General features: G+C 40.5%; 1 protein-coding gene across 6 annotated transcripts in view; it reads right to left on the reverse strand.

Moving 5' to 3' along the window:
- The window catches only part of LOC124170782 (microtubule-associated protein Jupiter-like), a 48,299-nt gene that overhangs the window by 12,843 nt on the left and 10,408 nt on the right, over nucleotides 1–25,048 (reverse strand). Inside the window, exon 1 of one of the 6 annotated variants that reach the window (XM_046549767.1) lies at nucleotides 6,918–7,349. The exons of the other annotated variants lie outside the window; for them this stretch is intronic. Within the exon in view, the coding sequence (XP_046405723.1) occupies nucleotides 6,918–6,985 (68 nt within the window). The 5' untranslated portion in view covers nucleotides 6,986–7,349. Of the gene's footprint in view, nucleotides 1–6,917; nucleotides 7,350–25,048 lie in introns of those variants that run through there. 6 annotated transcript variants of the gene reach the window in all.

A 25,048-nucleotide genomic window follows, 5' to 3' on the forward strand; every position in this document is an offset into this window, starting at 1 on the left:
CAGCGGAGGCCGCTATCCGCGTCTACTCGAAGTCTTTTCGTAACCCGTAAGCCGCTTTCATTTAGATCTTACCATGAGTGTAGGATGCATTCGCACGGACCGGATCAAATGACACGTACGACATGATCGGCAGTAAGATGCTGTGGCGGTCACGACTTGGCGCACGGCGATAGAAAACTAATGCCGAAAAAAACGTGATTATGAGATAAAAGGCCTCCTAGCTAGAAAATATCTCACTCGACCCGGATTAGTACCGTATGTAACTTGAGGGGATTGCAGTGAATTATGAAGGGCATTTGCGATCAAGAGTTAGCCGCTTCGCATTTAGAAAGGCTTAAGGGCTAGAAGTGGGGAAAATTTTCAGCATTCTGCTGACATCGGTAGCTGATTGAGGGGAAGGAGTAAGTGGGATGGCGATGGCCAGAGACAAAAGAAAAATGGTATTTGTTAACGTAAATTTCCAAAACAAGTTTACATTCCATCCGACCAATATACAATTCTTAATGTTGCGTTTGCGTATAATAGGCACACCCCGAAGCACCCTGAAAATTAGTGAATGGCTCGGAAAAATCCCCCCTGAAAAACAAAGTCCCGAATACGCACCCCACATCAAGTGACTGGATTTATTGCCATAATATCCGCTTTCCCAAGTCTGTTTGTTAATTAAAAAATATAACTCTATAAGGTTGAGATGTCAGAGCACAGACAGCACCCTGCTTACTTATGCGAACGCCGCACACGAAAGACCATGGATACCAAATATTAAACATACCAATCAATGAAAGGGAAAACCCCGACAAATGCCTTCCAGCGAAAACTAATGACGTAATATTTGCAACAACAACTATGTAATTCAGAGATATTTCACAAGATGTGGTTCCCGCGGTAGACGATTAGATGTTCGTGAGGCGAGCACTTCCGGGAAAGCCTCTGAGACAGATGAGTCGACAAAAAGGGGGTTGACAAACGCATTATGACTAGTAAGTTGATATGCAAGAATTGAGGTAAGGCAAAGAACAATACTCGAAAAGATGTGCTAACTAGATATTGAGGGTGAAGAACGAATACGTTCGACTGAGTTTGCAGTTCCCGGACAGTAATTTAAAAATTCTAAAGGGCGCCGAAGGATTTTAACTATAGAAAGGGGTTCGGCAAAATCTGAAAGGGCGCAATCCTTTACAACTTCGAAACTTAGAAAAAAAATTGGAGGAGACATAACTTTGCATTGTTCCGATGTACATCATCCGTTCCGAAGCGTAGGGAAATTCGGAAAAAAGAGGAAAATACATTTCTTCCGCAGCACAAAAACGGAATGCGTAGCATGCTTATCCTTGAATATGCAATATTGATGGGCATGCTTCTCGATAAAATAGGGACCAGAGACGAAATATATAACCAATATATAAGGAAGAAATGCACCCAGGATTATGATATTTTAATATAACCATGTAATCAAGAAGAAATATGATAAACCTATTTTCTTTCAAATTAATTTTTGCCAATAAATTGGAGCTAATATAGTATTATATATGTTATTTTGTAATAAATTGGTACATTTTTTTGCAAGCCCTTCTTTGCGATTAATTCAAATTCAGTAATCTCGAGATAACTCCTACTTTACCATGGTTGAATGCATTAAAATTAAGAGTTTGATGCAATAAAAATTTAGTATTTAGATAAAATATTCGCCTGACGGTTATTCAATGAAAGAACAGAAATTGGATAAACGGCCAGCATATCCTCATGAGAGAAAGACACAATTATGACCATGAAACGCACCTGCGAGCCCACACCATCGCATAAAACATAAAATAATTGATCGAGCAACCGGAACAACATTATAATCCATGACTCCCGTGAATACGGGACTCACTTCATGGGGGACGTTCCCGTGAAGAGGAGAGAGGCTATTGAACTCTCCCGTCCCCTTCGAGAGGGCTACACAGCCCATTGATTTTCGGCTCCAACCTCAGCCTCGAGCTAGCCATTCTCCCCTTCCTTATTCAAATATGAAATGGGATACCGGCAATTAAAATTGCACAAATCTCAGACAGAATAGCATCCAAGCAAGCAACGGTCGTAATTGCTTTTTAAATATCGGCTCATTGATCCGATGGAATGGCCAAGTAACAGAAAGATGGCGGAGTTTGATAATTTACTATTTCTGGAAACAGAACGACGCACGATTTCCAGAACGCCTTCCGGAGATAACCTGCCAACTAAGGGGCTAGAAATATGCCCTTTTCTCCGGACAGAGGTATCAGGAGCAACTGCCGTTTAAGGTACGGCCCACGGGTCTCAATACGAAACCATTATTTCAACGGAATTTGGAGATTTCAATACGAATTCCGCGGCATTCTACTTTAACTAGATGACAACATGGATAATTGAAGTGCATGACAATAAGCTGACGGATTATTCATTAAACTGTAATAATTTTATCGGTAAATAAACAAGGGCAAACCAGGTGATTAACATGATTTAAAGAGTTAACGAAAAGGAGATTCTAAAGAAGCTACAAAAAATCTGACGTGTAAGTAATACGTTAAACACAGATTGTTGACTATTAATAATTCTAATCAATTTTTAACATACAGGCTAGATAGGGAAGAGTTACGCCAATTCCATACTACACATCAACCCTTTCAGCAAGTGTATTCATCCATCAAGAAAAATAAGAGGCGATTTTAGAAGATACTAATAAGTATACCCTCAACCGGAAAAGCGATCAGCATATCAAGGCAAAGCGGATTTGCAAAACTTGGACCGTTTGGAGGTTTGAGAAACAGGAGCAGTTAATCACAAAATGAAAATTTGAAAGGTCTTTGCGATGATCTATATTAAGAAGTTTGGTATCCCATTCACTCAGCATCGAAACTAATGAAATTGCACCGAAACTTAGGCCATAGTATTTTTATTGCAATATCTAACAAAGGATTTTTTTAAATTTCATCCATAAATCAGTGAGAAGAGGGGAGAGGAATTTCCTTTAAACCTTTCATTGGCGGAAAAATGCTATAATTATTTCAACATGAATGTGATTATGACTGACAAAAATCATCGCAAATAAACCCTTGTCACCCTTAAATAAGTGATTAAAAACACTTCATAAAATTCATTCCAGTTCCATACTCCACAGTAATCCTTTTAGCAAGTGTATTCATCCAATAAGAAAAACAAGAGGCTATTTTCGATGAAGATAATGTTAAGTACACCCTAAACCGGAAACGCGATCAGCACACGAAGGCAAAGGCAAAGCGGATTTGCACAACTTGGACAACTTTCCGTCTGGTCTGCCACCAATGAGACGAAAAAACAACGCCAGATGGGAAGCTCGCTCAAAGTGAGTCCTTCTCAGCTTACTCCTATTGTATGTCTTCATATTATTTTCCTTTAACGGGAAGGGGGAACAATCCCAGGGGTATTCACGTGCACTCCCCTTTTCAACCCCCACTCTCTTCCCTGCAATAAGGCCTAAAGACAAAAGAACCGACTTCTGACGCGCATTGCACGGGCTACGACCGCAATGATGCACGATCAAAGGGGCTCAGCACTCCCCACAAAGACTTCCAATTTCGGCAAAGCTATCGAGGGGCGAGAAGAAGCCAACGAAGCTAGTGGCGTGGCAGATAGTCAAAATTACAACCCAACAACCGTCCATTCCATAAATAAAACCGAAGCTAGCTTTCCAACGTCGGTGACCCCCCCCCCCCCACCCCTTCTCAAGTCTGCACATCCAACGCTTACGGTGCTCTTGGTCAAACTGATGCCTTCTACCTTCTTCCCGGGCGTCGCATCGAACTATATCAAGAAGGGCACATCGTAGAGTATGCGTGGAAGGACCAGACCATCCACGGTCATAGGAGCCTGATAACCTAAGGCGGTGTAGGGTTTCCTCCAGGACGAACGATCATCACAGGATTAACACCGAGAGGGGAAGGGGACGGCATTAAAGGCTTAAAACCGTCGGGGTGCCTGAAATAGCACTTTCCAAAATTCCCCAAAAAGTACAGCCAGGGAGAACAGGTGACGGAGCGGGGGAACCCCTTGCTGGGGTATGGGAGGGCTAATCGCATGAGGGCCGACAAGAATGGAACGTCTGTGGAACATGGATGCGCTCTCGCCAAGGGTGAAGCTGAGCACACTTGATGCGGAAGGGAGGTGGAGGAGGATGTGGGAGAGGGCGTTCCCCCCGGCCAAGGAGGGAGTGGGGAGGCGGGGGAGGAGGCACGGCAGATGAGGAGAGTGCCCGCAAGGTAGGCGGTGGCACGGGCAGACAAGCGGGGAGAAGCCAGTGCAGCGACCCAGAAATCCTGCCCGTTCCCGGCTGGTTCGCCTGAATGACGGCGTAGGTAAGTCTAAGGGAGGAGGAGGAGGCGGATTCACGAGGGGCTGGATGCAGAGTGGCCGCCACGCCTTGGATACAGCGGGGGGCGGGGGAGGCGAGAGAACAAAGGAAACGGAGTAAGATAATGACGAGCCGGGGAGGCGGATCGGGCGAGCCCAGTGATCACCGACAACTTATTCTACAACATCTAATTTGAGGATGGGCTCGCATTCTATCCGAATAGCTATTCACACATTTTTTTCTTCCTCTCTCTCCATCTTTCTCTACGCACACACACAAACAAAACGTTGACCCATAACTTTTGACAGACGTTCTCGGAATAATTCAGAACCGGTTCATGGAGACTCTGACCTCCTAGATAAAGATCAGGAATCAAAACAAAGCTAGACGAGATTCGAGCTTTCTGGAGGGCTTTCCTCGACTGATACCGAACGCTTGTGTAACACTTTAAATATTTTACCGGGTAACATCCTTCCGTAAAAGGGCCAACTTGTTGACTACGCGATCCGCTTCCTCTAGGAATTTCAGTTCCATAAATTATAAAGAAATCGAGGTTAAAAACTCGAATTTAACAGGGGCTCCATTCATATCATCAACACAAAGGCAAATCCCAATAGTTACATGATGATCATCTCAAATTTTCGGAGATTTTAGTACTGAAATAAATTAAAACAATAGTAAGAACAATTTCTTCACACTAAAAATAGAAGAACGTCTAGGGTAAATATCAAACAGAACTCGAGATTAAAGCGGAATAAGCATGACAACATCGATTCTGTTGAACATGAACGACGTAGTTTTTAAAGTCCCAGCCTTTTAAATGCACGAGCCGAGAGAACAGGAAGTACAGAAAACAGGAAATACCGAACGTCGCTCAGAGGTTGATAACAATGGGAAGGAAGATACGATATGGCTTCTTCCAGAAAAAAAACAGCAATGCAGATGAGGGAAAAGAACAAATCGAGGACAAGTACATAGCTCAAAGTCCATTTAAGGTTCCAGACGCACACGGATATCGATGGATTTGTTGTAAACAGAAAGCATTTAAGAACAAACACAGAAAACAGTAATAACCTAGTTGAAATGGGAAAATATCACACGTTTTACCAAGAAACGTCCATGCATATTTTTCGGCTTTCTTTCTCACTTCTTTGCCGTCTCTAGCATTGGCAAGATTGTCTACGCCGTGGGGACGTTAACGAGTAACTCCACGAAACTTTCTTGAAAATCCTAACCTGGGGTCGAACCCGAGAACCTGAACATATTCATTACTATAATTAGCCGGGAAAACTTACTCTCTTTTGCGGTTACTGCACTTGGATATTGGCATGAATTTTGGATACGCATATCAAAATAAAAATTCATCCATTATTTCCCATAGCCTTTAAAATATCCCTCATTAACTTCAAATAATCCATTCTTAAAGCTAAACTGACATCTCAACGCCAAGCTCCACAGAAATTTAAAAGATGTGTAAAAAAGAAAAAAAATATTCTGTATATTCGAGAACTTCTCTGTCTACATGATTATAATAATATCAATTCCAAGCTTAAACATCACCCAAACCAAGATTCAGCCTTGGCTCTTTTATTGATTGCCAGCTCTCTAATGTAAACTGAGCAAATTAATCTACATGATATATAACAGAGGAACATCATCATTAGCCACAGCAAAAATTACAGTAACTAAAAAATTGAATGAAATTAAATCGGGAGAAATATAGAAATACATGGGTAAACATAAGAGGCTGAATTTTGGCAACATTTGTATCACAATTTACGCCATCGTACGAATTTCGAAACATAATGCTCAAAAACATAAGAGATTATCATTTGACAAAGCACCGTTTCAGCACACCTATTTGCCATTTTTTCGAGCAAAAATAACCATTCCCCATTCCTAAGATATCCTCTTCGTAAGAAATACTTATTCATACTTACGTGATGACTGTGAGCATAAATATACCACGATTAAAGCATTTAACTTAACTTTAAAGCGAATGAGAGTTCAAATTAGACATCTTATATCGCACTACAGAACACTTGATAATACGAAATTACGTGGAATAATTCTCATACTTGGATATTCTTTAGAAGAAACTGTTTCAACAGGCATTTTTAAACCGATTCTAAAATATATAAATGGATGCACCCTGCACAGTCCCGCCTACACTCATACTGCGGCAGAACAGACCTTTAAATCTTTCCACCGCAGATGATCCATCAAATCCACAGCCCCAAGTTAGCCATATAATGATGAACACCAGGTCTCAGCTGACCACCTGAGTGGAAATGCAACGCCCTGGGGGAGAATATAATGACCGGAGGATCCCACCTACGTGATGCAGGGGGCCCATTCATCAATACCGCCGCCCGTGGATCAATCAACAGCAAGGGTGCCTCTTGTTACATGACCCTTGCGATATGGTTATTCCTATTAAACGGTACACTTATTTAACGCGTAAAACATAGAAATACTGCTTCAGTAGCATAAACATAGCAACTTCCTCCTTCGGGGGCTGATCACCTAGGAAGAAATTAAGCCACCGCTAGGATTAATTTTTAATTACCTCTTCTTCCCGTAGCCGATGTTGTCCAGCTCAACATGCCTGAACGCAGCGTAGAAAGTCGAAGACATTGTGTTTAGATGTGTGGACTTGTGAGCAGTGCCTTTAAACGTTCTCAGCTATTGGTACACTTCCTGGGTGCTACAATGCGGGAAGCTTTCGAGGAGTCGACAAGGAATTTCGGCGACTGATGCAGAGGGTCAGCCGGTAGGAGAATTTGTGAGTCTCTCTAGCAGCACCGTCCTCTCACGAGTTCACTTCTTAAACCTCACACGAAACCGACACAAATGGATCCGATGAGGAAGATAGATGGACGCACACGTATCTAAAGGGTAAGCGAGGAAAAGACGGGGTTGGATATATATATGTGTCACTGAGTGCAGTATCGACGACTTTGGGGGGCCGCGACAGCCTCGTCGGCGCAGAGCAGCCGCGTGTATACTGACGTTCTTTATATAGGCTTCTCATGGGAAAAGGGGAAAGACTTTGGTGGGGGGTGGAGGGAGGGGGTGGGCCGTGACCCCCCTCCCTCTCCGCCGGCCGCGGGCACCTCCCTGCGCCGCCACCACTTCCTCCCCCTACCCTCCAGCCCCATCGCTCCCTTTCCATCAACTTTTCCTCCAGAAGAACCGTGGCACCGCGCATGCTCGTCGCCAGTCCACAATTCGATTCCCAGAACCATCACGGAGACTACTCGCTTTCCGCGGGAGACACCGACATAACCGCAAACGTAACGCTACTCAAATAAAAAGCGCTGGCGCTACTTCTCCGAAGACAATGATGCAATTTAAAAAATTCTGCACCGAAATGCTACTTCGCAAATTCGAAAATGCTACATTGACACCGGAACAAACAGCATGAAAAGCCAAACAAAACCTTAGAATCAATCCGGCATTGTTTGTAACAACTTATACCTCATGCTGCTGGCTTAATGACTATTTCGTGCAGTATTACCGGCAGTAATACCACAACAACGAGGAAATAAGGAAACAAGTTCCAATACAAAGATATTATTTACCGTATAAATTGAATTATTTGTCGCATTTTTTCTAAGGAAATTACCAAATATGGCATGATATTTTAGCACGGAATACCATCATAAATTGCCGTCTTCTGGTTAAATATAAAAAGGACCTTAAATATCAAGGCAATCGTGGTAACGGAAATTGAACTAAATTTGTATGAACATTAAATGATGCTTAAAAAGAGAAATAAAATGTTGCACTTGATGGAACACGAAATTGCCAGAATATTTTACCAAGATATGCGTCCAATGCAGTAAACGAAGTCCACTAATAATTAACCAATTAATTCAAAAGCTAAGGTTCTATAGCTTTACTAGGAAGACACTCAACACGATGGTGTTTTCTTAAAAGTTCTCCATCACGACCTTGGAGTGCAAAAAGAAGCAAACGTAAACACTTCTGATTGCTGCTGACAACAGCGGAAGATTAGAGTGTTCTCCGAGCAGCACCCCCATGTTGACAGGAAAAGGATAAACCGTAGGTACTTCTGTCTTCGGGAACAGTCATAACTCAACGAATTTTTGACTAAGTATGGTTACAATAACCATAAGCAGGTCAACACAATCGTCTCAGTGAAAGCCATATTAAAATGAAATAATAATGACGAGAAATTTAACAAGCCTTATTAAAATGACCTAATAAACAAGAATAGAAATGGATATAAAAAACCTTGAATACGTAGAAGTAGTCCATTACGCACAATGTATCGCTATGACATGAGATTGTCACGACGGTCTACGTCTACATGGCTCGTACGTTGCGATTATGATTCCTTGATCAGATTGCAAGCAAAATTATTCAGAACATGGAGCAGAAAATACATGCTATACGGAGGAAAAACTTGGTCAAAAATATGATCAAAATGCCATTCTTTCGTAACTACTATGGACAAATTTACTATATACGTTTGTCAGCCAAAATTGATGCCTCTTGTCTACGATTGTCTATTTCCTGCCTAGACAAACAATATAACAAGCAACTTTTCTGAAATGAGAACAAAACTCCCAAGAAGTAGTACCAAATGGCAGTAGGCTAAAATATGAAATCTCAAATAGCACTTCGTGCCAGAGAGCCGGAAAACCAAAATATGATTCTTAGCACATAGAAATCAGAATACATTCAGCAAATTCAGGCGTGATCGAGTGGAAGTTCGACATATTAAAATAAAACGTAATGGCACTTTTCCACAATTATCGTGGAAAAGGCTGGATACGATAATCGAGGAAGAGAATTGTTTTATTTTTTTAAGCAGAATAAATGTTTTATTTTACATTTGGCAAGGGAAAAATATTAAAATTGCCAGAAAAGTAGAATAAGTCCTTAAAATGCATACAGCCAAGACCGCTTACAAAAGAAATTGAGTGTCGCAAAAACATAAATACATGCTCCATGAACCACAAAACAACATAAATCGGCACGCTTCCTGACGTGGCAATTACTAAACAACGGTAAATAATACCCAGGGGCTGGATACACTTGCTCATCGATTTCACAACATCTACCCGTTTCGACATTAGTAGTCTACCCGACGTCTAAGTAACATCGAGCTTCTTTGAAGCGCTTGACTGCATTGGCATTCACAGCCATGAATTGTCGCCTTTGATGGCTGCGGTCCGTTAGTCTCTAACCTGTACCAGTTAGTGGAATATAAAAAGGGGTGACACGAAGTGTAGTTATTTGAAAAGAGGGGGAGAAAGTGGGCAATAACTGTATAAAATGAAATACATCCTCCATGAGTTATTTACCGCCACAGATGAGAAAAATATGCAGCAAACAAATATCGAGGATTTTACAATTATTTTAAATATTTCTGGGAAAAAATAAGGCTCTAAAAAAATAGAGCAGAACGTTACTTCACGGTTCATAAATGAAAGAAACGTTAAACTTTTTCACGGAAAATTAGAGCCGACCAGGGTACGAAACCATTAGCACGCTCGCATTTCAGACAAAAACGCCTTCGACTCGAGTCAAATAAGAGAAATACACAGATTGCTGAAGATTGATAAAATTTTTATCAAATTTATAGAAATGACCTTCGATGGATTAGCCGCAGCAAATTATTTGCGCATTCACAGTGGGAAGACGGAATGTATACGTTTTCCGAGCATTACAGTGAAGATACTACAGGCAATAAAGGAAACTTATTTGGGGCAACGCAATAAAAAAGGGTAGAAATGCCATATAACTCAATTCTTTGATTAAAAAAAACAAGATAGAAGTTAACGTGAAATCAGCAAAACGCAGGAAAATAATACCAGATTAAACAAGAAAAATCGAAAGCTTGATGTAAAAAAATAAGTACTTATTTTAATCAATTACTGTCATGAAAATGTACGATTCAACTAACTCCAAAACGAATCATATTCAGAGATAAATTATTTGCGCATGGCTGAATCTTAATACTCATTTCACCCTTAAGAAAGCACAAAGGAGAAACTTCGATTACATACTAGAAAAATCAAGCAGTCAGAAAATTACAGGAAAGCGAAGTAGTCTCACGCCTGAGCGCACAGATGAGGCAGCGAAAAATCGCATCACCAAAAAAAAAACTTATGAAATAAAACCCATGGTTTACGATTGAGTCCCGTCAACCCAATCAAATACTCAATGCAAAGAACAACTACCAACTCGAATGCACTACATGTAACTCAGCAAGTGATGAGCTCTTCATGTGTGACGAGAAATCATACACTCACGACTACCGACATTAGGGACAGAAAAGCAAAACGACGATTTCTTAAAAACTAAATGTACTGGAAAATGTGGAAAACAGCTTTCGAATAAAAATAGATGGGAACTTTTCGAGGAGGAAGGTCATTATCAGCAAAGGTAAGAGAAAGTATCTAAAATATTTTCCGTCCGAAGGAGAAAAACAACCTGTAAGAAGAACAGGCATATCTCACTTGTATTTTGTACCAGTGAGATGTGCTTGATATAACTTCGGAATACGTCAGCATCAAACAAAAGGACATTACACTCACGATAGATTGATAACAACCCAAGAAAAATACGAGGGAACATTTTCGATTACAAACAGACAAACTGACTTCATTTAACATACCTAGTTCATACAATTAGCAATACCTCTATTAAAAATATTTTACAGCCCAGGAAGAGTATAGTACTACGAAACTAGAAAAAATATGCAACACTTGTAATATAATAAAGTCATAACATGACTAATGAAATTCCACAACAATTTTCGCCACATTTACGAATTAAATTTGTATTCCCACGAGCTCAATTACAATTTCAGCACGAAGGAGATTGAAAGTTGGCAAAAGAGTAAGTTTTCTACGATCAAAATCGATTGTAACAAAGATAGTAACTAGGGTAATGTTTAGTCTGGCATTTCCTCAACGAGGACCTTGTGATATATTTCTTCCAAATATATTCATCACAAATAATCAGTTGAACATAATTAGCGAAAAGAACTCGGCATACCACAAAGTACGACTTAAATGAACTAAAAACAGATTAAATACTGCCATGTGGCACCATTTTCGCGTAAGATTTTACAACTAGTAGACATATTTGCCATAAAATTAGTAGGAACAGCATAGGTACTGAGGGAGATTTTCGATCCTTACTGTAGGTACTGATAGTTTTATTAAAACGTAATATCAATTCCACAACTAATGTTGTCTGTCAGAGCTCCCCATTTTCGAGCGTGGAACTTGAGATTAGAATACTTCTCTCATAAAGAAAAAATATACTATATGCGTACAGAGGGAATATTCAAATATCCTCGCGTATTTTATGATCATTAAAAGTGGACTTTCTGAGAAGGCAAACAATAAAACCAGCATAAATAAATGTACTGATAAAGTCGATGAGCAAGCTTGCAGACGACGAATAGATGAAATTAACGAAGTAAACCACTGACGCCGCAAAAAAGTTTGATAATATAACGCAGGCTCAACTTTTTTATGTTAGAGTGACAGATACTGAAAACCACACCCTCAAGCTCGTTTGAGCTATGTTCACACACTAGGGATAGGGGGAATAAAGGAGGCGGCAGTTGGAATGACCAATGACCTCGCTAAGAATTTCAGCATCGTATGGATTCATCTGCTACGGTACATAACGCGATTTCGAAGGTCCACGTGACCTCCCCCGACAGCATTCTGCGAACTAGATAGCAGAATACAGCACGCAACTCCCCAATATTCGCACGAAGTGAATGCCAGGTAGACTGAAAGAACTTCAATGGTTTCTGGAAATCGAAATCCCACCGAAATAATTCCAAAAAAATCTTAACGAGTACCTAATCTTGAAAGTACTGACGACTACGTCAAAAATTGACGATTTTGCAACGACGAGAATTACTCGTATAACCTTTCATAATATTTAATCCTGTTAATTATTTTTCACAGTCATAGAAAGTGGAAAGAATAAGCCAAGGTCAAATGCTAAAGAACCCACTTCGAAAATGCTATCATTCAAAGGTCGTTAGAGAAAAAGTAGTCAAGAAACAGACCAATGAACACAGTGAGAGGGGGGAAGATATCCATATGAGGAAAATTAGGAATAAAATAAGATACAAGTACGAGTTGGGGTGTTCTATCGAACTAGCAAGAGGTGCCAGCACTCTTAGGGCACTATATCCTCCCCATAGCAGAGGCCTCAGCAATTTTCCTATTAAAAAAGCTGCATCTTGTGGAGATTGAAGTCTGGACGTCTAAAGACATGACCGTTACTCTAACCGCTCTTCCACTTCATAAGCAATAGTAGAAAATGATTGTAACGGAGCCTGTACAGGACAGAAATTTATGATGCAAGAGAAGTCGTCTCTAACTGAGCAATTAACATTCGCCAAATACACAATGTTCTGTTAAACACTATTTAATTCAAAAATAGTGTTTTGGGAAACGAATGTGATTTAAAACGAATTTAGAAGACATGCTCATTGAACCACTTGGATCTTGAGGTGTATAGTATAAAAAAACAGGGGCAAGTTTGCAATCAAGGAATTCTTCCGAAAAACTACATTCCAATACGAAAATAAAGAGACTTTTATCGAAAATATTAATAAGTTAATACTTCTATAAATTCTCAGTTAACATTTTACCGGAGGCAAGAGCATATCTTGACAACTTTCAAATTACAAAGGCAAGAAGATTTACTGAAAAATTGAGGAACGGAGGTCAAACTTTAGATCCATGGCCAGCTGCACCATCACCTCCGGTAAAGAAGCCCCAGGCCAGTGAATGGCCAAACGCAATAGCCAACATTAAACCTAAAAAATTATAGCGGCCCAAACAATAGCATTTGAATAAAAAATGTACACACACTTCTATATTTTCACTTTTATTCGATCGAATTTCTCTCGACAAAGACGAAAGCGTGACGAAAGCAATGAATCACAAACTTTCCCGCAGAAGACATCTTAGGCTAGATGGCTTTCTGTTTTAATACACTAGATGAATCTCCCAGACAACTATAAATTTGAATGGAAGTCACATTGCACCATTTTGAACTAAGTACACCCGGGAAAAAAGGAAGCTTTAAACCAATATTAACAGCAAAAAATATCATTACCAAATTATCAAAGGCTAACTGGAGGTGTAGCTAAGAATACATTGAAAACCACTTTGTGTCCTGTGGCCGTTCACACGAGTACAATCTTATGGAAAATTGCTAAGATTTATTATCTAATGGCGTGTAAATAGTCCATTATGGGATAAGCTTGTACCCTTTGAACTGGATGGATAAACCTGCAAATTCAACGGCACAGTTGCCGAAAAAATTACCCCCTCAATGTAACTGACAGGTTTGTTTCCAGCGAAAAGCAGCCAAAAAGAAACACTTGTTAGTACACGACGTGACATTTTATTCGAACACGAAATCCCTGTTATTTCACCCGCCTCATCCACCGAAAGCATCAAAAATACGAAAGGGCCTCCCTATGCTCACGACCAGCAATTAGATAGTCAGGGGCCAATCACGCCGCAACGCATTAAACGCGGTGAGGAATGTTTCCGGTGAGGTGTTCACCACAGCACGGTCCAGCGATCACCCGGTCTTTCTCCGGGGAAGAATGGAGTAGAAAGGTAAGAGGCGTCGGCGGATCTTCCGCTGTCACGGATGGTGGAGGCCCTGGAGGGAGGGAGGAGGTGATTTCGTTCGTGGAGGGAATGACCGTAAAGGCAGGTGGCGCGACTCGAGAATACACCACCCAAATCACGAGGACCCATCCGCTTCAATTAACTGCTCTATTAGGCCCTTATTAGACGAGGTAGCCAGGCGACGTCGCCAGCGACGGTAGCTGGCGACGTCGCTGGCTACCAAACCTAGTAGCCAGTTATGTAGCCAGTTCAGTAGCCAGAATTTTTCCGTTTTCTCTGTTTGCTGTGAACTATAGTGGACTGCGTTGTGTGAGTGGTGACGTTATCTTAATTTTGTGTCGGCCAACTTCTGGCACTTTTTCACGAGCTCTTCAAGCTTTTTATTTTGGTCGTCTTTCTGCGGCTCTTCTTTTTTCTTCTTCTCTCCGCGTATCCCTTCCACTGAATCAGAAGATGTAGGCATTTTCTCAACTGGCGTGGACATACTGAGCAACTCACCCACTCACAACAGGACACAACACAACAGTGAGCAGTACCAAGCGAGGTGTACTGACCGAGTAGCCTGGCGACCTCGTGTAATAAGCTCCGTATGCTACAACGCAGCGTCGCCAGTATGGGTAGCCAGTGGCGACCGGAGTGGCGACGGGGCTCGGTAGCCAGTCAGTCGCCAAAGTGTGGCTACGTCGCTGGCTACCCTCGTGTAATAAGGCCCATAAGAATCAATGACCCACGACAAGCTGGGTAGCCAGGTTCGTCGCTGGCGACGTCGCCTGGCTACCTCGTCTAATAAGGGCCTTACATCACTCGGCCCGCTTCTCGCATTTACGACGCCGCGCTGAGCAGCTACGCTCTGTGCACATGTGCTGCGGCGGATCGTGATTAAGGATTATACATTTTTTAAATGGGTCGCCGACCCCTTGATCCCAGCTAACTACTCAACTCGATTAATTGTTTACCATAACCTGACCGACGCGGGGTGCACTCAGAAGAGCAACGTGGATGGCATGAAAAGAGCAACGGAAATGGTCGGTACGTGTTCGAGATACAGACAACCCCGCGAAATCCATCCAGAGGGCAAGTCTTTGGTATGGCATTTAAAAGCCCGTTAACAACACGACAACCTCTAGGAATTTTTCAAGGATAGATATTTTTAAACAATGCCAGGGCTTCCAAGAACAACTCGAACCCAGAAATAAATAAAGTCAGAAAATTTCCACAGAACACATCTATATGAGACATCACGAATTATCATTAATTTATCGTTAGCAACACGCATATACAACAAGTACAAACTACCTCATCCATTTATCAGAAAGTAAAACGTACAAATAGCGAACCGTAGAGTACCAGTAGCGCCCAAAACTCTCATTAAAAAAATTCAACCTTAATTTCTACCTTACAGACAAAAAACAGCGCATTTCAAAAAAAAGCGAAGAGCTAACAGCAAAAATAGACGCAAAATGTGAGAACAAATTCAAATGTATCAAATAATGAATAATATGGAGTGAATTCCATCATGAGAAGTAATCATTCAAGCCAAATGAACTCTGGATGCTCAAGAATCGTACTGTGGCATTTTCAATACAGTTTATATTGGGGGGAGCACTGGACAGAAGACAATTGAACAGATTAAGTACGCAGAGAAATCGGCGACGTCAAAAACATTAGCTACATGAAGTAATGAGGAAGCGGGACGCCACAAAGGGCAAGCCCGAGTAGGCGAGGGGAGGCAACCACGGCAAAGGGAGCAGGTTCAATAAACGCGCTCAAACCGTGACGAACGAAGGAATCTATTCCTCCTCTTTTTAGGTTACCTTTGTCGCGTTACCTCAAATGACTGCCCTCGAATCCACTTTCCTAGGCCAAGCGCTCATTAAAACATCTGGGGAAAAAGGGTGAACGAAAGTCGGGAACCCTAAACAACGCGTGAGTGACAAAGGTCGTGAAAAAAATTCGTCGGATCCGGGAAGGAATTGATTATTATTATCCCTCCCCCTGAGGCGAAAGGGGGCGCCACCGAGCCTCTCCAGGGAGATAGCTCACGAAACGCAGAGAGGTCACGGTAAGACGATAGGGCGGAGAAGTCATCGTAGGCGGTGGGCGTCGCGTGGAAACGGGCGAGCACGCGCGTGCTGGGAGGGGCACACGGGCAGGGAAGACTACTGGGCGGATGTGGACGGGAAAAAGCCTCAAATACGGCTTCCAATTGCTTCCGCTCACAGGCTGCGCGCCGAAAAAAAAGAGGCCCATTACTCATGGTTCGTCGTCTCAGGCCCGTGCAGAACCACATGTACTTGTACGGGGACTGCAACCCTAAACGGTATGCAACGACGGCCAAACATTCACCAGCCAGCGCGGCGACACCATTTAACACGTGCGAATTACGTACAAGGTTTCTTCATGGAACATACGAGAATGTTGCAAATATTTCTCCCAAGCCCGAGAGGATAGTTTCATCGGTAAGTCTACACTTCACCCCGGTCTGGACCATTAGCTTGCGAATAGCACCTTCAGGGTAGAGCCCAGTCACTTCCCCTAGCTACCTGCATATTTTTTATGACAATCAAGATCATGCAATTACGAAATGATGTCCGAAGGCTTCATCCTTATTTAAAATAAGAACGATTGGATTCGTAGCAGAGCTGTGGGTATTCTACGCCACAACGTCCACGCATAAGTAAAAAAACATGAAAGAGGTTGGCTACTTACGATCATTCATGGTATAATTTATCCGAAACATACAAGTACTCAAACTTCTGTTTTCGTCGTGACTGACTTTGAGACAAGAGTCTTATCCCCCGAGTTCGAAGGGTGATTAGCCATTGGGGTCATCCAAGTCGTCAGTTCTACGCTGAATATGGTCGGGTTCCACGAGAACTAACTAGCTGTGGATATGATAGCAGTGTCAAGCAGTCTCATTGATATTGAGTGATTAATTCAAATTAAACGAATAATTTTTTCCGCAGTTAAGTTTACAAAGTCCGATCCATGCAACAGCATTTAGAGTAGTCACTAAGAATTCGACTGTCGGCTCCACCAGTCTACCGACATCAGTATTCTTGAAAACCGCTAAAATTATCACCTCATTTTTCTCCTCTTACACTCACAGTTGATTTTTATTGGATACTTTAAATTAATAAATTATGAGATAGAAACTAATAGAAATGGCACTTCAGTTATTTTTCTATAGGTATCTTTCAATCTCCCCACATTGTTCCTACTTGCCTTGTCTATATGCGTTGTTTTTTCATGGAATTATTCATCAACAGTTTATTTTTAAACAACGGAGTAAGTTATAAGTCCTAAATTTGAACGGGGATATAACATGCTCTAAAGCAAGCTCACTCGATCTTATTCTAAACATATGTGCAAAGCTATGTAACAAATTGCCCAACGTAACATCAACAATATTAACAGGTATGATGGATTATACAAAAAAAATTAATACATCAAGCTCGGATAACCCTTTTATCATGAAGATGAACAAACACTAGATTCTCCCCTCAGCATGGGTGTCAACCCATATGCGTTTCCAGTGGAAACAGCATCATTCCCAGGGACATAATCTCACTCCAACCCCTGGCGTAGGTGGATGCTAGTTAAGTATCAGACTTACGGCGCCGCTCTCCACTCAGGTCAAAGGAATTAAATTTTAAAGCATAAGGAAATTGAACTCAAGATAAAAGATAATAACAGTAACGGTTCCGAGAATATAAGATCGCCTCCTAAGATGAAAATATGAAAATAAGGAAGTGGATACAGTCTCTAAGCATTATGTTACGCAGGGTGAACTTCATGACACCTCAACCACAAAGCCAATCATAAAGCAGAGAGAAGAAGTTTTTTATGCCTTGAAAGGAACATCAGGCGTAATAGGAGTATGATACGTCAACACAAAAAATTGCCGCCCCTAATAGCGTGAACTGCAGAAATAATAAGTTTAGGTACTCGTTTCTGATAATGGCAGACTGAGATGTATTCAAATTTCGTGGGGCAAATTAATTAACATGGCTTAGTAATAAATATTCATCGGCCTAACCAGCAGGGCCCTGACTTCGGACTTTTGAACTTCGATCGTAAATAACCACTAAACCCCACTTAATGGTTATAAATTCTGCGGACAGACAATTACCCAGGAAGATTCTCGCAGATTTTTTATATATAAGTAAAGAGCACAGTAATAAAAAATAGCGAAGGCAGCTTTTCACACTAACAGCATACCTTTAACAAACTTTTAAATTATTTTACCATTAAAAAATATATTTCATTACAAACCGAGGTGAGTAAGACTAGTTAACTTTATCGTTCAAATACAGCGCTATTACACATGTTTACACAATACTTCTGTCGATATCCGAAAAAATATAAAACAGAAAGGATAATGTCACGCCCAATGAATAAACCATGTTTAAAATATTTCCCAGGCATAGACATTAATCTGGATCGAATACGCCCTAAAACAGTGCAATTGTGTATAACGCTTCGGCTAACTAGCGGCCGGGCAAAGCGGAGTGCGCCCAAGATTTCAGATTCGTTGATAAACTTACCTTCGGGCCATTTCAAAACTTTTAAGAGCCTTCGTAAAAATGAAAAAAAAATCTAAATTTATCTAAATCTCAACCCCTGGATTTTACGCCAATAATTAGAGAGTCTTATTGCAAAAAGTCTAAAACTTTAGCAGAAAACATTCATCAAGCGTTAAAATGGCAAGTACCTGTGGAAGTAAAAAGAGTAGGTACTCCGGAAAAAAGAAAAAAACTGCCGTGCAGGATATCACACGCGTAACAACAATTTTAAATCGCCAACAATTAAGTGCCATTCTTTCCTGGCGTTGTTTATCGAGCGTTGCGGCGTGTGAAACGAGGGGGTGATAATTTTAATTCAGTAAATTGAAGAGCGTTTATGACGAAAATAGCGATAATTCTAATTTAATATTTATTGCAAGCATTAACTTACTAAAGATAGCTTAAGCAAATGAAAAATTTTGAATTATGTCTTAATTTTTCCGATATATTGCAGAGAAAGTTAAGGAAGTAACAGGGACATTAGTCCACTTCCAATGCCAACAATTTCTTAAACATTCCTCTTCATGTGAAAAATACCATAAAGACATTCTTATCAGAAACTAACTGCTGTGCAGACTGATTTTTCAATTATGAAATTCCCAAGACTAAAAAATAAAAGCAACTTGATAACCAATTTAATAAACCAGTAATACACTTTGCCTTATAAAGACTTCTGCCAGCATTTAAAATGTTCCGAGCAATGATATCGATCGATATATGATAATGATATGTTAACAATCTAGAAGTATATAGAAAAGCACAAATCAAATAGTATGGGATCCGAGTAAGCCGTGACACTTGAATTTTTCTGTCATCAGTGATGATGAAAAAACTGGCTATGCACTTGAAAACAGTGTCAAATCTCGCCACGATGAAAGAACTAAAACGGATCGCCTATTAGCAATGTCACATAAAAACTCCACAAACAAGGTCACAAAAAAGGAAAAAAAAATAAGAGAAAAAATTAATGGCGTAAAAATTGCAACTAATTCTCACTGCATTAATGGTTTCCAATTCGATCGCAACAAGCAGACTTTAAAATGGAATCAACAACTTAAGTTGGAAGTCGTGCGACGACACAATCCATAACCAAGGTTAATGTTACAGAAGTACCGGGTGAGAACTGGAGTCAAGCAAAAAAATTTAATAATAACTTTTGGTGCAAAAAATACCCTCAATTAATCTTAATAATCCTTGTATGAACATGGAAGGAGAGAATGAACAAAAAATACCAAAGAGTGAAATCTCACAGGGTGATAAAAAGTTGCAAATCAATGACACCCTGGCGGTCCACCCATGGTGAAGAACAAGGAAAATGAAGGTTAGAAACCACATCTATCCTTGAAGATAATAACAGCTTCCACGCAGAATGTGTGTGGCCAATAGGAAATCCATTCCACGCCAAAGAAAGCACGACTGAGATTGTTTTTTCTAGAATTCACTTTCTCCCTTCCACCAACGCCGTCAGACCCAAGACAACAGCCAGTATTTCGCACAGAGAAGCTTATTTTGTTGCATCTGAATCATGAAACAGAGGAAAAAAATACTTTCAACTACATAAATCTAAAACGATCCACAAAAGGTAACGCAGTGGGAAGTCCCCCGCCTACATTCTCGCGAGGCGTTGAGAAACTGATATTGGAAACTCCTGCGAAACGACCTCCACGAACGCCTGCGCAGAGTCGACCGAAGAAGTATCGGCCACCCACAATTGGGGGACGAGAGGCACCACAACTTCGCGTGACCATTCTGAAACGGCTGCTAAAATAATCAGCTAAAAAGAAAGAGTAGGGAATTAACATGCATTAATAGTAAGGATTTCACGTCTCTCAGAAATGAAAATTGCTGTGCGCTGGTCATTTGTGACCAATTATTAGGCAATAGGCAACCCCAATAATTCACTCATGTAAGAGAGGGAAATTTGTTTATTTATCACTCAGTTCGTTCGATAGAGCGGTAAAAATGAACAAGAAATAAAACCAAACTGTCCCGACCGCACTGGACATCATATTGAGATGGATAGCTAGAAATAGTATGGCACCATTAAGTCTTGATCATAAACAACTACCTCATACGTACAGAAGAAAAAGCTGAGATACACGAGAGGAAAAAATTTGATAGGTTACTGTACACCTAACTTTGATGCCAAACGGTGCATTTACAAAAACGGCACGATTCGAATTAAATTATGTCAGATCACTATTGGACTACAGTCGGTCAGTAAAATTATGAACAAAAAGGTCATTACACTCGAAGGAGGCATTTTTATTACTCTATTTCACGTACCAGTTAACGAAATTAAAATATTGTTATCACCTTTTCCAATAGTTAAGATTACGGCACTATGAAATCATCTCCAGCGGAGAATACATATTTCTTGCCATTTTCCAATGCACGACAAAATGTGGAAGAACTGAATTATAGTCGAACAGCCAAGCGCAAACCCCAAGGGTTCATTAACTCAAATATTCAAAAGCATTTTTTCATACTTAGTCGTATAGGTAAGAAATGCCATCTCAGAGTATTAATAAAATGTAGGCAGCTCCTAAATTGCCATGGGAAATGTCAATTCGCGAATGGCCGTCGAAGTGACATTGGCTCTGGCAAGTATGTCAGTAAAAAAACGGATAAAGGCATTTACAGTGAGAGCAATTTCAGGGCTAAAAAAATGAAGGCGTTTCGTTGATCATACAAGCATAAAAGTGACATACAAGAAAACATTCGGACATCGGGTAATTACTGTCTTCCCTGGCTCGGAAAAAGTGTCATTTCATTCTGATTTATCTCAAATATCCTTGTTCCCCAAACACAAGTTCGTCCTTCAATTGGGACAATTATCATAATACGACTTTAATTAGAGAATCATTTCGACCGCATAATTGATGGAGAGGGATAATTAACAGCAAGCTAAAACATGTGAAGGTAACTCCGATGATACAAACAATTCGAAAAATATTAGAAGCATAATGGCTTGGCAGGGAATTTAATCCTGACGCAAGAGGAAGGAGAAAGTCACCAGGGTCAAACTGCGACACAGAAAAAAAAGATCGCTGATGAAAAGTCGAAAATTTCGACAAGAATCATTGAGTATTTTCAATCTACTCGATAGCTGGGTGGAGGAAAAAGAAAAGGAAGTTGGGAATCAGAAAGGCAATCATCTTACTTCCTGGGCTCGATCCACCCTCCATTTTCTTATATCCATCTCGCCCTCCTTTCCAAGGTTAAGAACTCGCTGCGACCCAGAAATACGCAACACACAAATCCGAGGTCGGATGTCTATGTCAAGGAATCGCAGTTTCATCGCTATCAAGTAAAAAAATCCTACTTTACGGAGCGATATTTGAAATTATACTTCTAATTAACATAGTGAACGAGACGCACTTTCACTGAATTCGGTATGTTAATTCTGCGCTCAGTCGGACTAGGAGTAGAATGGAGTGGTGATGAATAAAATATAATCTCTACCAATTAGACATGTATTCAATGAATTCAACAACATAGGACATGCAACTTATCGGAAGAGCTGAATTAAATCGCTTGACCCGCGACCTCCTGAGAAATTATATACAAAGCCACGGAAAAGCTTGGGACGGCGTTATCTGAGAAACGAAGGAATTTTGCAAAAAAACTAAATTAACTTACTCCTCAAACCCTTATACTTCCCGACTCCTTACGAAGAGAAAAAAAAACACAATTTTGGCGGGTCCTTGAGTGTGAAGCGAAGAGGAAAATATGAAGGGTGGGATCCCTGTTTTCACTTGCACAATAGGAGGTCCTCCGGATACAACATCCAATTCGACGACAATAGGGAAGGAACAGACAGCTGTGCCATCCGGATAAGCCGTTTTCTCAGCATGTTAAATACATGTAAGTGGACCACAAGAGAGGAGCAAATCCCACAGCTGTAAATGCAAACAATTAAAGACATAATAGGCATAAACTGGGGCCCGTTTAAAGAACCTGCGATTGCTGATAACATACGACGACTAAAAAAAAAAGAACTTGAATGGTTAAAGATGTTGGGAGAACAACCGCATCACGATGAGAAAGCAGAGTTTCCTTCCCGAGATAAACAGAATAAGTGCATGTGAGCGAATAGAAAATGGGTGCACGGCCAGAAGAAGCATTCACATGATATAACCGATAATTTTCCAATATTGATCCACAAAATTAAAATTAGAATTAGTAATGGCTGCATTTCCACTAATAATAAACCGCATCCCACGTTTCTTATTGCTTCAAGAGAAATCAATGCCGCAATGCACATTAAAACGACAGCAATCATTACATTCAATTTATGCGATCAGTAACCACAGAAAAGCGCGCACCTAATGCAACGAGCATGCACAGTAAGTCATGGGAACCAAAATAAAAAGCTTACTCCACGATCCTAAACTTCAAGTAAAAACTTCTGGGTCAGAGTTCAAAACTTGTCTCAATAGATGAAATAAATAATAACACCCCTAATTTACACTGAAAGGAAATCTCAAGTCATCATTATGGACAAATCTAAGTTCAGCAGCAAGCGTGACACGCTTACTACGGAGACAAGCTTTTAAGTATAAGGTAAAAACTTGCCTGCTTCTTTCTTTCACAGCAAGATGATGGCATTGATTACTAAGAGAGTTTCACATTAGAAATGGTGCATATTACTAATGGTGCATATTACTAGAGAAAAAATTGCCAAGATATAAATTTCGATTCAACATTTCAGGAACCCATTCCTTATCCTGTGACAATTCAATTTCGAGAAAACGATAAGTCATGCCACAATAAAATATACTGATTTAACTACTGTCAGTCGTGGTGCTTTAACTTAGTAATGCATTGATACCACGAAAAAACCCTAGAATAGGAAAAAAAACTCATTCTAATGATAGAGATCCACCAGTAGTTTCGCTGTCAACAGTTGAATATTAAATAAATAAAATTGACTCAACAGCTGTTAACGCTCACTAATATTTTTATGCTTCTCCGTTAATAAAAGCTGATTCCAGAGAAGACATCGTTATAAATAACAGAGTGAAAAAGAGAAAGGCATCTTACTCGATCTTTTGAGCTAAATATTATTTCCTCGGTTCACTGGTTAGAGATAGTTATCAATCACCCGTGAATATACCTGAAATGCAGGAACTTAATTACAAGCAAGGAAACTAGATCCGAAATCAATGCCAGAGAAAGGGGCATGGAATGCAATGGAAGTGCTAATGTGAAAGAAACGAGGTTGCTTCCTCAGGGACATCGCAAATGCATTACATACTGTGAGAATCGTGGACGCAGTTCAATAGATAACAACTGATGTCACCCATGGAAAAAAAGGAGACACCGTGTCAGTTCAAGTAACTAGTTGGGGAAAGTCATACAGCCAAGTTCCAGCAAAACCCATGGGAGTAGCAGGCATAACATCCACTCGGTGTTTCCACAAATTCCTCGTTTTTACGGGACTTAAGAATTTATTAGGGCAAGGAAAATGCCAACTGAACATGAAAACGTCAAATAAAATTCGTCAAAAAATTATATATTTAAAAAAACTGGAAAGAAGATTTATTTTTTCGTTGACGTATTAAGGGAATGAGCCATTGAAAGACGATTTCGATACGGGATGGTCATAAACTACTCCTTGAAATAAGTAACGACCAAATTAGTCTTCGCTGCGTGGAAGAATCTCACATTCATAATGCAATTTTGGACTTAATCAAACATTTTACTCATGAAAAGAAAAAATATTATTACGAAGAACTTGAAAACTGGAAATTCATGAAAAAAACTACCTCTAAGGAGCATATAAAATAACTGAAGGATTCTGAAAATTTTGTCTTTGACGGTACCCTTCTCAGAAAATTCCACGAAAATGAGAATTTTTGGATTTTTGATTACAAATCCTCCGCTCACGATATCGCATGACTATACATATGAAATTAAGAGAAAACAGTAAAAAATAGAGGGCAATGATAGAGAAAAAATCGTATTTACAGAAAAGTGCACGAATTCTAGAACCTTCCGAGGGTCGCTTCCAAAACAACACCTGGGTGAAACTCGGAAACCCGATCGCTCACGCATTTGGCCTGCTTCTGCAGCCCAAATTTTGAGTGAGCCATGAAGATTGGCAGAATGAGATAGTCGATTACCGACAATAACCGCGAGTTCATAGTGATACGGAAAAGAAATTACGAGCACCTAACGTTAGATTAGGGACGGCGAAGGTAGAGCGCCATGAACAGTTAGGCTGAATTGCGTGCCTCGAAAACGAGAAGGATCGAAGATTCCACCGACGAATAAAAACGGGTATAAAGACAGAAGGCAAGGCTGATGAAGATTAAAATGGTCACGCATGAGACTGCATTTTCTTATAGCGGATCAGCAGCAGATGAGAGCAGTCGTGGCTAGGAAAAAGGGGCACCAAGGAGAAGGCAAGACATTCCAGGCCCTGGAAATGTTCACAACACCTACTGCCCATACCGAACTTGATCGATCAA

Source organism: Ischnura elegans, chromosome 1 (assembly GCF_921293095.1).
Source record: "Ischnura elegans chromosome 1, ioIscEleg1.1, whole genome shotgun sequence".
NCBI classification, from domain to species: Eukaryota; Metazoa; Arthropoda; class Insecta; order Odonata; family Coenagrionidae; genus Ischnura; species Ischnura elegans.